This window comes from Apteryx rowi, unplaced genomic scaffold (genome assembly GCF_003343035.1).
Source record: "Apteryx rowi isolate R43461 unplaced genomic scaffold, aptRow1 scaffold_966, whole genome shotgun sequence".
Taxonomy (NCBI): domain Eukaryota; kingdom Metazoa; phylum Chordata; class Aves; order Apterygiformes; family Apterygidae; genus Apteryx; species Apteryx rowi.
This window is the reverse complement of record NW_020451278.1, coordinates 126,571-141,850: the sequence shown is the minus strand read 5'-3', so window position 1 is coordinate 141,850 and position 15,280 is coordinate 126,571. Positions and strand designations below refer to the sequence as shown.

At 40.0% G+C, this 15,280-nt stretch overlaps 1 protein-coding gene across 1 annotated transcript in view; it reads right to left on the bottom strand.

The window, feature by feature from the left end:
* Positions 1 to 4,100: 4,100 nt before the first annotated feature.
* Positions 4,101 to 15,280, bottom strand: part of ENOX1 (ecto-NOX disulfide-thiol exchanger 1) — a 126,561-nt gene continuing 115,381 nt past the window's right edge. Inside the window, exons 11-13 of the mRNA XM_026054748.1 lie at positions 11,434 to 11,536; positions 8,386 to 8,471; positions 4,101 to 5,056 (exon numbers count right to left, since the gene is read on the bottom strand). Of these exons, the coding sequence (XP_025910533.1) occupies positions 4,925 to 5,056; positions 8,386 to 8,471; positions 11,434 to 11,536 (321 nt within the window). The 3' untranslated portion in view covers positions 4,101 to 4,924. The remainder of the gene's footprint in view (positions 5,057 to 8,385; positions 8,472 to 11,433; positions 11,537 to 15,280) is intronic.

The following is a 15,280-nucleotide window of genomic DNA, read 5'->3' as shown; positions in this document are numbered from 1 at the left end:
CTGCTTCCAAGGTAGGATTGCCATATATCCAATGTAATGGGTTTACGTAGGCTGAAGATCTGCACTTTGTCAATGTAATTTCCTGATGTGGCTGCTTTTTCATTGACTTACCTGCCTTAGAAACATTCAGCTCAGTATGGAAATAGTCACCATTTGGATCTCTGAGCAGGCATGCAGGCTGTGCTCTCAAAGAGTCTGGGAGGAGGAACAGCTACCTTCAAATCGTGTCCTGCTCTGAACATTTAATGCCAATAAATGTAGGAAGATTTCCGTTCTCTCAGCACTTGCTGCCAGAGGAGACTGACTACAGAATTATTGCACAGAACAGAACCAGAAAGAATTTGCTGCTGCTTCTTTTAGAGTGTTCTTTTAGAGGGAAAAGTCAGGGTAAAATAGCTGCAGATGTTATATGGGTAATGACAGCGACAGTCAAGGCACAGGAAAATTTACAGTTTCACAGGAAAAAGATGGTAAAATCCTCACACTTTGCATGTTAAACCCTGACATGCATTTTTAAGCTTCCATTTCAGAGAGGTGGACAGAGTGTGATACAAAATGAGCATCAGTCCTATAGCTGACCTGGCTACTACTGGAGGCACAAGAAGAATATATCTCCCAAAACAAGCAATTCCTTTCCCCTCTTCCTTTCCCCAAACCTCCCTCCCTGTCTCCCCAAATCAACCTACATCAGTGCAGAACATTTTTGTCAAACTTGAGTATCAAAACTGTTCTGATTTTAAAGAAAACAATGCTTGCAAGACCAAAATTTTGACTTAAACAAACCATCTAGAGATGGTTTGCTTTTAAAGCAAAGGTTTTTGGCTTTAGATTCTGTAGCATTTACTCTATAGGATGTGTAAACTAAATGTAGCATAGCTTGATATGGGATTTTTCTCTAAATCTCAGTATAGCTATTCTGTAAGTGAATGTGATGGTCTGGCAGTTGTGAATATGCAAGTTTCACCTGAGACATGCACACTTTAACAAACAATTAGGCTCCACTATGTGCAATGGCACAAGGTGATATTAGAAATTTCCTTTTTTGTTATGAGGATAATGTAGTTTTCATCACACGTTGTATCTCCTGTGGGCATAAAATGCCACTTATTAGAGAAGTTACACCTCCTCTCTCTTGAATGTGCAGGGYGAAATCCATATTTGTCCAAGAGGTTTTGCACAGTGAATCTCTTAAGCCTTCAAGGGGGAATCAAGTACAGTGCAGTTCAGAGGCTGGCCCTCTGAACTCCAGGCCTGTCTAGATGGTATGTCCACATGATGTATTTGCAGGCAGAGGGAAGCCAACTCTGCTGCCACTCCAAGACAACGCAAAGCCGAGGGTGAGCTAAAAAGCATCCTTGAGAGACGAGGAGTTTGGGTCAGCTGAGCTCATGACTCCCTTCAAAATACGCTTGATATGTTTGTTCAGCAGGAAACCAGATCTTTTCCTGCTTCACCAGTTCCTATTTGAGAAGAGGAGAGGTTGCTACAGCCTTCTGCCCTATCTTGCAGCTGTATGCCAGGCCATTGCATAGTCTCACCTTGTGAGCTCATGGTTAGCCTGGTGCTGTGCTGTCTCTTCGGCCTCTCCCTTCCTTGTTTTTGCTCCACTACTGTTGTGAGGCTCCTGCTTTTGCTATACAGTGCTTTGAGTCTTTGCCAAACATGTGCCAGCCCATGCTGGCTTCCTTCAACATGACTCAATTGGAGAAACCTGCTTTAGGTCCTGCGCTACCTCTATTCGCTGAGTACCACTTGTCTGTCTCAACATTTTCCTCTCACTGATGGAGAGCACACTGACTTTTCCTGCAGCTGACCGAGCCACTGTTCTAGTCAATAGGATATAGTGAATTAGAGACTGAGTRTTCTTCTATTATATTAACCTCTTTTTTTATCACAGATATCACCTCATGCCATTTTCACAAGTTGCTTTGTTGCAATGCCCAGCAATGCTAAGAAGGGCACTGTCACTCACAAACCTAGATTTGAGTGCCTAATGCCGTCCTCCTGTGATACACTTCATAGTGACTCCATCCTCCTTGGCTACCATGGCATCAGTTTGACTGGCACTACTGCTTAGACCAGCTGGCTAAAGGGTGCATTGCCAGAATTTAACATGGGCTTGCAGAACATCATCATCTTCTCCATGTATCAGTAATATATCTGCAAGAGACATCTTTCAGAAGTGGCTCCCTTTCCATCATACCACTTTTAGGACTTCCACCTGAATAGGCCAAGACCCATCACCTGGACATTTCAGCAGCTAAGTGATGGAGCTGAGCATYTTCATCCAGTTTCCCCCACAGCCACTGACCACTTGACTTCAAGGCCGGTTCTGGAGCCCAGTTTGATCCTGCTGAGGGTCACCACTAGTTTCAAGTTCTCAGCTGGCACTCCCATTCTGACTGGTAAAGCTAAATACAAGGCTAAGTATGCCTTAATGACCTACATACTTTACAATACTGCAGGATGTCTGCACGCTATTTATTCTTAACGTTTAGATCTTTTATGGTGGTACCTGAAGGCCAGTTGAGGAGGTTCTCTTTTATTTAGTCCTACACAAGAACTAAAAATTCCCTCTGCTTAAGTGCTTATGGTTCAGACAAGCAGGAAGACCTACGAAGGAAAAAGGAGAAGAAAACACAAGCAGAGCAAAAATGGTGATTGTGTCCTGTCATTTTAAAAATGTTTTGTGGCTATCATCTGGGATGGACGTGGTTTTATGGGAGAAGGGATAATCGAAAGAAGGAGAAAAAAAAGGAGGACATAAGGAAAAAGGGAGGAAGAGAGAATGTAATGAATAAGGATAGCATGAAGGAAGCTTAGGTGAAAGTTTTCTCACATCTCTTTCCCCAGTCTAAGTGCCATCCATACAGATTTATGTTATAGCACTTAAATAAGAACTGTCAGCCCTAACGCATTTTTGCCTGAATTATTCATAGATCTATATGGTCACAAGAAAAGAAAGAGCTGCTATTTGGACTGAACTAGTTAATTTTCATTAACATAATTAACATATAATTACTAGCTTCACCTGAGTAACTTACCATAATACAGCTACTGAAGCAACCATAATAGAGGTGCATGTTCTTTAAAAAACAATTTTTGTGTGTACTGGCTGAAAGCATAATTTTCTCTCACAATAGATCTGCTAAGTCTGTTTCTTTTTCCCTTTTGAGCACAGTTAAGATCTCATTTAATATTTCTATATTCCAGGTAGATGGCAGAAGAGAAATAGATCCTAAAGCAGTAACTGCTAACAGCCATATAAGAGAGTTCCTTCATGACTAATTGCATTTGACACTAATTACTGCTTATTGAAGAACCTGCGAGAAGCAGCAGTCTGACATGTATCTGGATACTCCCTCCATCTGTTGCGATTTGCCATATTTCCCGCTGTAGGTGCCCCGCTCTACAAGGACTGCTCCTGTGTGGCCGGCTCTTCTGCCCACGCAGAACTGTGACTTGGAGAGGGCTGCTGTTTCTCATTTAGCGCCATGCTAAGTGCTGTGCTGATGTACTTCTTCAAAGTGATGCTCTGGGAGGTGAGACTCTTTCCACATTCTCCCGGCTTGGTTTACACAAACACACTTTTCCTGAGCTTTGGCTAGCTCCTACGAGAGTGCTGGAGTACTGTGCATTTGACAGTAAATCCTAAATGATAATGAGGAAAATGGCCCTACCTTTCATCTCGGGTATTTAAGGGACACCACCAAAAGTGCACTATTCCATTCCTTGTCTGGCCAAAAGCCAAAAGCATTAGCCAGGAGTTAAAGGAATAACTAATTGGATGCACTGTGACTACCCGACACAACACTGCAAATGAGAAATGTAAAGGTGCTTTGTTTTCAACCTGGCTCCTTGTCTGAAAAACCAAATGAAATATGTTCAGTTCAACAAAGCTCCRTGCTGGTGCTTCCTCCAGCAATAACTGTAATTCTTTTCATTCTAGATAATATTGCAGAGTCTTTTTTGATTCCCAATAAATTTAACCAAGACATTTGCAATTAATAGCTTAGGTAGCAGAAAGACAAATGCCAGGAAACTCTTGCTGGATTGATAAGAATTCAAAAACAKCAGAAGAAAAACTTTTACAAACAATATGGTAGAAGTCATATTTATTGATAAAAATTAATATATCTGCTATAAAATTTGTAACAGTAATGCAACTGAATATTTATTTTGATGCATAAACCTGAATGTTACATACCAAATACAATACAGTAACACTGGTTTCCTCCTTATTTACATGCTTATGAAAATTGATATGCAATCCATGTTAAAAGAACTTGTAATGGAGAATAGTTACATTAGAAAAATAATATTCTTGATAAAGCATTCTTGAGGACTCCAATCACATTTTCAGGCCTCTTTCAATAAGGCAAAAATCCCTGGTACAGCATATAACTTAATTTACAAAATACAATAACTTCAAACACATCTTCAAGTTTTCTTTTGGTATGCTTTTCCTCACTGTAAAATTACTTAATTTTCTTACTAAATGGAAAGAACTTTCAGTAACGTAACTTAATGAGCTCTACTACATATTACATATACATCGCTGTAATTTAGCGACCATAACTGGGCAATCTTTCTCCTTAACTGTTTGCTCAATGAGCTTTTCTTAGATGTAAGACATGTAGTATTTTGAAATCATTATGACTGTGGCATCTTTCTTCAGTTTTCATAGGAAACAGATCTGTCACATTTTGAAACTTTTTTTAAAAAAATTTATTTTATTTTAGGAACTGGTGCACAACTACATTTCCACTCACAAGAGAACGTCACAAATGTAACTAAAATTAGGCTCGGATAACTTTGAAAACATACTACTATGTGCCAAAACCCAAATTTCTTACTTTAATACTTTGTAACCCTGCCATGCTATAGGAATTCTTATTCTGCATAGCTTCATTACTAGTCACAGTCAGATAGTTTTAATCCCTTCAAAGGCACAAAACTTCCATCTCTTTTCCAGTGTTGCTCCTACACCAGTGAATTCTTGTTTAAACATGCGTGGCAGTCTCATCAAAAGCATTTCTATCTCATTTGCAGAGATCTAGGAAAGAGCAAAAGGTAAAAATAAAGTGAGAAAACTGCCCTGTAGATTGGAAAGAGGAAATACAAAGAATAGAAATAAGAAAAAAAAAAAAAATTCCAAGGCAGATGAAAACAAAGCTGATCATTATTAATATTTTTAACCTTAGTCTGACGTCTGAATTTCCAAACTCCAAAGCAAGTGTAAATTCCTTGCAGGAATGATTTTGTTTTTGTAAGCAGACTCCCACTATAAAAGAATGACAACAGCAGGGAGATGTTGCTATTTTAGGGTTGCTGTCACGTAATGTTTGTGTGAAATCCACCTAAGAACTATGGCTGCAGATATGCTTATGTGGAGGAGGAAACAAATGGGACCTTCTTCTTCCTTCTCCTCCTATGAGCTCTTAAATCCTTCTACTCCTAGCTCTATCAGTTTTTCTCTTGAAAAAAAAATAAAATAGGGACTTTATTTTTCATCAACTCAATTTCATTACTTAGTGACTAAGTGRAGTCATTCTTTCCCAGTTTGGCCCAGCTCAGTAGCCCCAGATAACTGAGTCGTGAAGTTCCTGACTCAGCATGGCTCAGAGTATTTTTTTATGGTCTCAAAACCTTAATACCTGGTCACATTCCTATTGAGAAAGATGCTCTCACTGCAGAAAACACTTTCACAAAGACAACCTTTCTGGTATAATCAGCAAAGAAGTCAAGAAATGAATGGCTGTGGGAAATGAACCATTCTGATCCTGCAGCTACTTATACTAAATTAATGGTCATGGTGAGGAACAGTAAAGAAATCTCTGCTGCTGCTGCCACAGATATCTCCGTGGCTTGATTGGCTTCATGGCAATGATAACATTTCTGCTTATTCATATTAGTAGGACACTTTCATGGTGGAGAATCTCATTTTCAAAGCAGTATATAAACATAAAGTAAGCTAATTACACCTTATTCCACCCAAGGGAGGCGAGAAAATATCTGTCACCTTTTATTTTCCTATAGAGGTTAGTGAGGCAGAAAGATTAAATGATTTGTTAAAGGTGGCACTGAAAATCAGTGTTGGAGGCAGTCAATCTAGAGCTCCAAAGTAATCAGGTCCATCTTTTACATACTCTCATGGCAGTAACTGATAACTGGTTACTTCTGGGTAATGCATCTGAGCTCTACCCTGAGCCCTCAGCCCACATGGGTATGCTGACCTTACTATTCCTGTTTAGGTGAGGAATGACAGGCTAACCATGGAAAGTAACTGAAATTAATCTCTGAGATTACATCTCAGGATTACACTATTAGACAGTAATTTGTTGCTAAAAGCAGTTGCTTCCAAAGTAAACCAGTGAGGTCAATTCTGCTGCACAGGTTTACTATGCGGCAGGTAGGTAGAGTGGTATTAGCTACATGGCAAGGTCAATTGACACCTTGGAGAGTGTGAGACAAGGCCCCATCCATGAAGACTGCATTTACAAGGTAAGGGTMCGATCCTGGCAGCATCACTGAAGCCAACAGGCTGCTCACGTTAGTAGAAAATCATGGTCAGAGCCCACAAACACACACAAGGAGGGACTGTAGCACTGAAGGGGGAGAAAGCAGAGCTCAGTGGACAGAAACAATGAGAAGCAGGGCTGGAGCCCAAGGACACAGTATTTTAAATGTTTGCTATTGTCAGTTAAGAAAAGCAGAACAGGGGTAGCCAGTGAGCGGGACAAGCAGTTGAAACTTAGCCAAAAAGCTGTGGGTTAAGGAAGGACTTGAAGGATGACCAAGGAGATTTGGCAGATTGGGTGCTGCAGGAACTGGGGACAAGATGAAGGAAGTTGCATGTGTGCCTGAGACACAGAATAGCGAAGCAGAAGAAGTGCTGCAGGTACAGATGTTAAGAGCTCTGGAAGTATCACTGCTTGATAAAATCAAATTTTTTTTTAAATTGAAATTCACCAGCTCCTCACCCCTCCTTACTGCCCTCTCCTTGTTACCAACAGTGGACCATAAAGCACTAGCAAATCTGAGCTGTCACAGCCAGAGGCAAGCGCGAAGAGGTTCACCCTCCTTCCTTACTCCTCCATCCACTTCTGTTATTTCCAGTGGCCTTCCATCTCAGGATCTCTTCTGATTTTATTTATATATTTCCTTATGGAAACAGAGGAATGCTCCTTCAGAGGCATGAAGCATCCCATCAAAGCAGCTGGAGGTTATCTTGGCTATGGGTGAAAAGGCTGGAGGCAGTATTCAGGAGCAAAACATTACCAGGATCAATGGAGTTGGGTCTAACCAGCAGTGTACAAGGAGTACCACTTGCTTTCTGAGTACAGGTGCATACATAGCTGCATCCTGACTCCATATCGCAAGAAGATCTGGCCAAGCACCATCATCCCCACGTCCAGGGGAAGTATTGGCAGATGTGCATGGTAGATCAGAGCTGTGGCTTAGCAGAATCTGATAGGTAGCTCCAATGCAGTCTAGGAGATCTGCCTGCACAAAAGGGCTGTAGGATTTGACCCAAACTGTACTAAGTAGGCCATCATATGGAGATTCAAAGAAACATTTAAGCAGAGTAACATTTCTACTCTAGTCATCTTTGCAGAACTATTGTTTAGCATTTAGCGTAGCATTCACCTGATCAAAAGTGTCTATTTCATGGAGGTGCTTCTCACTTGCTTTATATTCAGTGGAGAGAAATGAGGATTTTTGGGGCTTGATTCATCTCATCCTACAGTAGATATTGAAAATAAGTCAAAGAATCATGTCTTAACAGTACCTATTGATGATAGACTGTATGAACTGGTGCATTAGGAAAAACTTGGAGCACTGCAGTGTGTTGGCCTCACTTTTGTGTTGACCATAGTTTCTCTGATTTTAGCAATAGGTCAGACAATTTCTTTATCAAGCTCTCCCCGCTTCCCTGTGGAGAGGAAGGGCATTTTTCATGGTTCATTCATGTGTTCGTGAGTATTCACATCTCAGTGTTGGTCTCATGACCAACAACTTTTAGAATAATAAGGAATACTCTCCTAAAACTCTCCACAGTTTGGTGGCCATAGCTTCTCCTCCCTCTTCTTCTCCTTTCTTTCTTATCAGCTGTATTTCAGGGTCATGTGTCATAAAATCAGCTGCTAATCTTTGCCATTTAAAACTCTGTTCTTCTTTGCCACAATGAATAGCTAAGCAGTGCGAAGCAAAGGACTTCAACACAAGCACGGGCATTGTAATTTGCGAATGAATAAAGACTGCAAACCCCCAAGCCCCATATCCCATTATCTTTCTAATGGAAACTCACGAAGAGTTTAACCTGCAGTAAAGAATAATACAATATTTCTATAGAGAAACCAGATTTTGATTAAATTTTTTTACCCTAGAGTCCAACTGCTGCATATAAGACCAAAGATATTCTATGTTGGCTCCAAAGGGGTGGACGTGAAGAAATGTGGATATGATTCCTGTATTAAAAACAAATGCATAGTATTGAAATTACCTCAGACAATATATCATTAAAATAAGCAAAATAATTCTGAACTGTTTGTTCTTGCAGGTTTTTCAGTATGAATTACGATTCTTATTTTTCCTACACAGCCCAATAAACATAAGAAAATGCCACATTTTTAATACAATCATAATAACACGGTAAACACAATAGCTCATCTTCAGGAATGACAGCAGTTAGCAAGTAAGTGACCAAGATAATATACTGATGAATAAAGGAATTTTTAAACAAAGACTTGCTGGAAGCATTTCAACTACCAATTTTATGCTTGATTTACCAATATAAAATTGTGGATATTGTGATGGTAAAATTATTGCTTTTTTCCCCTTCACTGGATGCTCTGTTGTGAAAACGTTTCATATAATTGTGTCAAAAACCTCACTCCCTCAAATTTTTCTAGTAATTACACTGATGCTGGTTATGAAAAGTGTTTAATCCATATTACCCCAACTGCTGCTGAAGAAAACACAAATCCTTTCTGACATACTTACTTATTTATTTTTCCTTAGAAGAGAGACAGTTATGTCTGTCTTCATTGTTATTTACAGGCTCATTTTAAAAGGTATGGGAATAAAAGTGGTCCAGAAGGAGTCAGGATCAAAGTCTAGAGATTTTTTTTGCAGTGAAAATCAAGTGACAGCATGATAGTGATGACCAGAGGAAACAGGATTGGGGGTATCAGAATTACTATTAAAAGCATTATCCGATTTATCCTTCTTTAAAAAAACAGTGAGAACAGAAAATGGCATGTGTGGTACTCTCTGTTTGGGGAGAGTTGAACTGTAAGAATCAGAGCAAATATTTTCAGCTCTGGATGGATTTCTTAACTGAACCACCCTAGGGGAAGTTCTTTATATTTAAAGCRTAAACACCAGGATTAAAAATGCTTGCAAATGACAAAAATGGGTCACTGTATCTTGTGCACTGCAGGCTATATGGCTTTCTTGATGCTGAATGAATTAGGATAATCTTGGATTTTAGTTTTTCCCAAATACGGGCAATGGTTGAAAATGATAAGTAAAATTAAACTCATTTTAGATCAGCTTTGCAAAGAACACCTTCTTTCCACTCTCATTTTTCCAATAGCATTTACAAACTTATGACCCTACAAAGGCAGAAATCACATGTTTAATTTTATATTGTGGCAAGTCCTAGCAGCCATTGCCTTCCTCATGCTCTGTGTGACCACAGGCACACACACAAGTGCTCTTGAGGCACAAGTCAAGACCATCACACTTTGGTGGGTTGACTGGAAGTCCAATTTGTATTCAAATCACATTTTGCCAGTGGCATTGCATTTGCAGTGCATGTGCCTAAAACTTTTCGGTTCAGGATGTTCAAAGCTAGTTCTTTCATATAATGTAAAGAAAAAGTTGCTTTAAAATATTTTGTAGTTATTGAGTGGAGTTCCATGATAACTTTTTAGCAATTTTGTTTTTCTTTCATACTCTTTTTTCCTATAAGATAATATTAACACTTGTAAAATATGGATAAACTTAGTGAATGGATGGAGGCAAGGCATGCTCTTCCCCTGCCATGCATGAACATGCCTCAGAGGAAGAGATAAAGTTAAGTTTCCACCTTGAACAATCTTTTGCCTTTGAACTGTAAAACTGAGCCAGTTGTGTGGATTTTACGACCAGTAACACCTGGACTGAGATTACACTGTTTATCTGGGTGTACCACCGGGCAGCTAGTAGATGGTACCTGCTTTAGGGCACTGCCACCATTTGTTAGAGTCAAATAATGGGTGACCTAGAGAAGAAAAATTCTGTATCCTGTTCTCCAAATCCCATTTTACCTACCCTTCTAATATAAGTAATCTGTGAACAAACCAAATACTGTCCATTACAATTAAAAGTTCAAAAATTTAAGTAACAACCAACATCAATACATTTCTGTATATCCCATTGTACCACATCTCACCAGTCATAGGAAGTTTCCTGTTTTGCACTGAGACCTTTAAACATTTACATACATTCTTCACTTTTAAATGACCTTTTTGGTCTGAACTCTATGAATCCATATCCCATCAACTTTCCTGATGTTTAGCAGGCACACATGGATTATATTTAAACATATTTAGGTGGTTTTGTTGCTCTTATTTAGTGGGATAGAGCTGATTTTGTGAAAGACCCAAACCAATGAAATGAAACCTGCTCTTTTAGGTGAGTGTTCTGGTAAAGGGCAATCATGCCTTAGGGAGCACTTTGGACCCTGCACCTTTAGGCTCCATGAAAACCTGCCCCACTGAAACCAAGTGCAAGACACACACTGATTTAAATGGGTTGTGTTCCCTCCAAGGGCAGCAGGGGTACAATTTGCATTCTTATGTGACTAAATGCTAGGTAGCAATTAGCTAGCCTACTGCCTATAAGCTTTAATTTTAAGGCACTCTTGAAGAGTTTATTTTAAAGGTTTTAATTTTAGGTAAAGGATGTGACAGTCTTTGTGGTATTCCTTATAAATATTCATATCACTAATTCCCTCACCTAATGTCAAAAGCATAAATCTGGCTTGCTTAATACATCCACTACAAATATTTTTACTTGATAGTTTGCCGATATTGTTGCCATCCCTTTCTCCTTCACCATTTTATCTGATGATCAGATGACAAGTTACACAGTTCTAGCCTGTTAAATCTCAGTGCACATGCAGTCTGCATACAAGTCTAAATGAAGATACTGAAATTTTCTTCATACTCCAAATCCTTTCATTAAAGTCTGCAGAATTTTTAGCTAAGAAAAGTTCACTTGTGTTTCAGGATTTCTCTTACTGAAAACCATTCTGAGTCCAGATGAAAAATAAGAATCTCCTTTTTTTACTTTTATTAAAACAAAGATGCACACAAACACATAGGCAAAACAAAAACTTGATAACAGGTGGCTTGTCCAAAAACTTCTTTTTGGTTATCTTACCTATTAATAGTGCCTCTTTCTCTGATTTTAGTCCAGGGCTTCGTTTCTCAGAATTTTTTTCTCTGTCTTGGTTGACCAATGCTACTGTCAATACATTGATTTCCTATAAAGTTTAAAAAGAAAACAGGTGCTCATGTAGGTTTCATTTACTTCAGTTAAACCTGTCTGTTTCCTTTCAATTCTGTAAAAAAGATCATTACTTTAATTTACATCTAAAGACAAGACAATTATAAATAATTGATTTGTTTGCAGACTATTAAAACACTTTTGGAAGCACTTTTTGAGTTGCTGGAAGAGAAATTTCTTTTATGGAATAAGTGCTAACTTTGTTGCTAGTGCTTCTTCATTTGAATGGCTTGAAAAATGTGCCATAWTGTCTAGGAATGGTCAGAAAACTCCAGTTTTCTAGCTATTAAAGCTGTAAACATAGACTGCCTCTAGGGAATGTTGCTGGAAACATTCAGCTACAGCTATAAGAGTAAATTCAATAGTCAGTAGCAATGTTCCTAGCTACCAGAACACAATCATCTACCCCGTCTTACACCAGTGCCCGCCATGGTGCAGGCCCCTGTCCCAAACAATTCCCAGGCACATTTTGGGAGTTTGCGTATTTCAGGCAGCATTCCTAACAGGCAGCTTGCATGCAGTAACCTTGTTTTGAGGGCTAAAAAGAGTCAGCCTTAGGGAGAAGCAAATCAAGGCTCCTGCTCTGAGCTCCCTTTTCTGCACAGTCCGGTGGCCTGGCCYTTCCAAAGCTCAGCCAAGCTCTCACATGCTAGATGCTTCATCAGAAGTACCCTGGCAGTTGTGTGACACAGACTGCTTTTCTCTTGGCCATATGTGAAGTAAACAAATTATCTCTATTTCAGAGGCACGTAAGTGGCCTCAAGGTGCATTGCACAAGATTCGAGCATATACATGAGCTGTTTCCATGGAGCAACTGATATGCAGTAACTCATTCCTTAGTGAGGCAGTGACTCATGCTGCTGCATCTGCTCTGTGAAATGCTCAGCAATTTCTTGCAAAACCTGGAAGGCAGAGAGCATGGGGCTGGAGATGTGGTGGTGTGTGGTGGGGCTGTGCAGGACACAGTGCTCCAGTTCTGGCTGAGGGAGACCAGGGGTGCTGTATGCAGCTGGAGGGGGCGCGGGACCCGGCAGCCTTAAATGCAGGCAGATTTGCAYCACTTGGTGTAATGATGGGGCCAATCTAGAACATCACGCATTTGGGGCAGTGCCTTGCTCCACAATTCTTGGAAAGCTTTTTTGGCAGTAAAGGAGAGACTTTGGACTTGGGTGTCTCTAGGGCATTTCTGAAGGTGTGAATAGTCCATGCTAAAGAAAGAAAGAAAGAAAGAAAGAAAAAAGACCCCGAATGTAGCAAATGTGTCTCTCTAGAGATGAATTGGACTTTATAGTCTGAGAATGGCAAAAAGAGTGAGGCAATTCCTTGCTCTCAATTTAACCTGCCCCTCCTCTGCCCCGGTGATGTCCTCTGTGCTCTTTATAGTCCGTGTCCAAGGAGCAGCTGCCCAATACACAGTCAGTGCATGATGGCTCAGATGCTTTGTGGGTTCAACTGTCCCCTCATGCTGTGAAGTGGAATAAGTTGCCATGTGTCAGCTAAGAGTTTGTGCGTGCATCTGAGTGTATGTACCCTGAGCTCCCAGCAAACAAGGGACTCTGACTGACCTTAGCCCGCAGTAAAAGAGGAGTGAGATGCATCGAATCACCTCAGGTTTGCTGCAACTGTAGTGGCCAAGTAAGCCTCGTCTCCTGGCCAAATCGAGACATCTATGTGTAGCTGTGTACATGTGAGATACTCACCCTACACTGCCTTTTCAGTCAAGAGAAGAGAAATCGTCAATTTTAGAGTGACATATTTTAATTATTTACTTTATGATGAAATAAATTATACCTTAGAGGTGCCTATTTCATTTTCCTCATTGGCTACAAAGGAAACCTTATAGCACAGATTTAGATACCCACAGGTTGGAGAGAGTCTGCAGTTCGAGAGTTGCAGTGATGCACTCTTAAAACAATGGTGTGCCTGAGCTCTCTGGCAGCAAAATCACCTTGATGCTAACAGTCCTGTAGGGCTGCAATGAGCAAGGCACATTATACCAGCAGAAACAGGTGCTCTGAGTTGGCTAGTTCTGTCAATTCCCCTCCTGAAACAACCAAAGGCTAAGGCAAATACTCATCTGCTGCTGGCCATGACATCCAAGAATAGTGAAACAAAACTGAGAGAGAAAACAGATACAAAAAAAGTGTTCAAATGAATTTTTCCATAGGGGAAATAATGGCAAGGGGGTTACAGGCCAGAGTAACAGAGCTGGATGACAGATTTCCAGATACTAGAGCAGAAGACCAGAGCAACATATGGCACCAAAGCTTGTACAGGTTAAGATGTAACTTTTGACTCCATCGGAGATAGAAAAGCAGTCTAAAAATAACAATTCCTGAGAGGGGAAGGAGAGAACAGAGAGATGAATACTTGATATAACAGGCCCTAAACACAACACACTAGCAGTTTCAGATGGGATTAGAAGTTTTGTCCAGCAGTGATGCAGAGAAAGAAACTATATTCCCATCGGGAGCAACGAACAGATGGATTCTCATTTAATGGCTAGATTTGAGCCTGTGCAGAACATTTTGTATGATTTATAGGACAGTGTAAATGGATGCTAAAGGAAGTCACACCAAGTCTTCCTTAGTTGTATGTTGGTGTGGAGAATAAAAAGAGTAAAAAATTGGTTATAGGGGATCCTGAGGAAAATAAGAGTGGCAAAGGTAGCTACTCAGCAAAAGATTGGCTTTAGAAGAAGGTTGCAGGTTCTTGAAGATTTGAAAAGGGGATGTTTCGGCCATCCAAGACTGCCAGGCTCTCACAAGATGATCAATTAGATAATTCTGATGTATTCAGCTGACAAAACAAGCTTGCACAGGCCCTGAGAAAATCCAGGGCAGCTGTGAGTGGTCAGACAAAGGATTCAATAGCAATGTTGGTAGGAATTAACAATGATTTAAGAGAAATGGGCATATCTATGTCTAAAAAAAAAACCTTAGCTGATAATTCATCCAGAAACTAGGCTAATTATAATATAAGTGAAAACCTTAGATATCTGGCTATACACTGTAGGTACAAATCAGGTAGCTGTGAAGCCTCTACAACTTGTTCTCATGCAGTTAATTTGCACATTTTTAGAGGCACTACTACAATGAACAGAAACAAGACTTTTAAGAGTATAAAGGTGAAAGAGGCAATAACTAATAGGAAAAACCTCTGAACAGAAGCAAACAGTTAGGTCACTTCTCTGACATGAGCAAAAGATAATGATCACCAGGTGCCTGAGGAAAATTACTTAAGATATACTGCATTACAGTATTTCTTTTTTTTCCTGGAGACCATCCTCTATTTGGCAAATGCTATTTTCTGAGGCCTTAAGCAGTCTCCTTTAACAGGTTTCTTAATAAAGGAATATTTTGCTACCATCTGTCAGTTACCTCATTAAAGGACAAGAGCACAGCTGAGCATGTGCAAAACCAGTATTCATTAGAAGTGAAATGACCTTGCAAGAACTAAAAACAGTATATGGAAGGCTTAATCTAGGTTAAATCACACCTGGAGACCATTAGGGACCTGKCTTTACTAATTATTCACAAATTACGTCAGCTATCAGAGAATATGGAGGCTTGACTTGATGATGACAGCTCCAGAGCTGCTCAGCGTGGATGCAACTGTTCTGTGTGCTCTTGCCATTGCCAGCTTGGAGCTTTTCCCTATAAATGAGCACTTTCATTCTTTAACCACTGATAAAAAGACACGAATTTCCCTCATGGGCCTG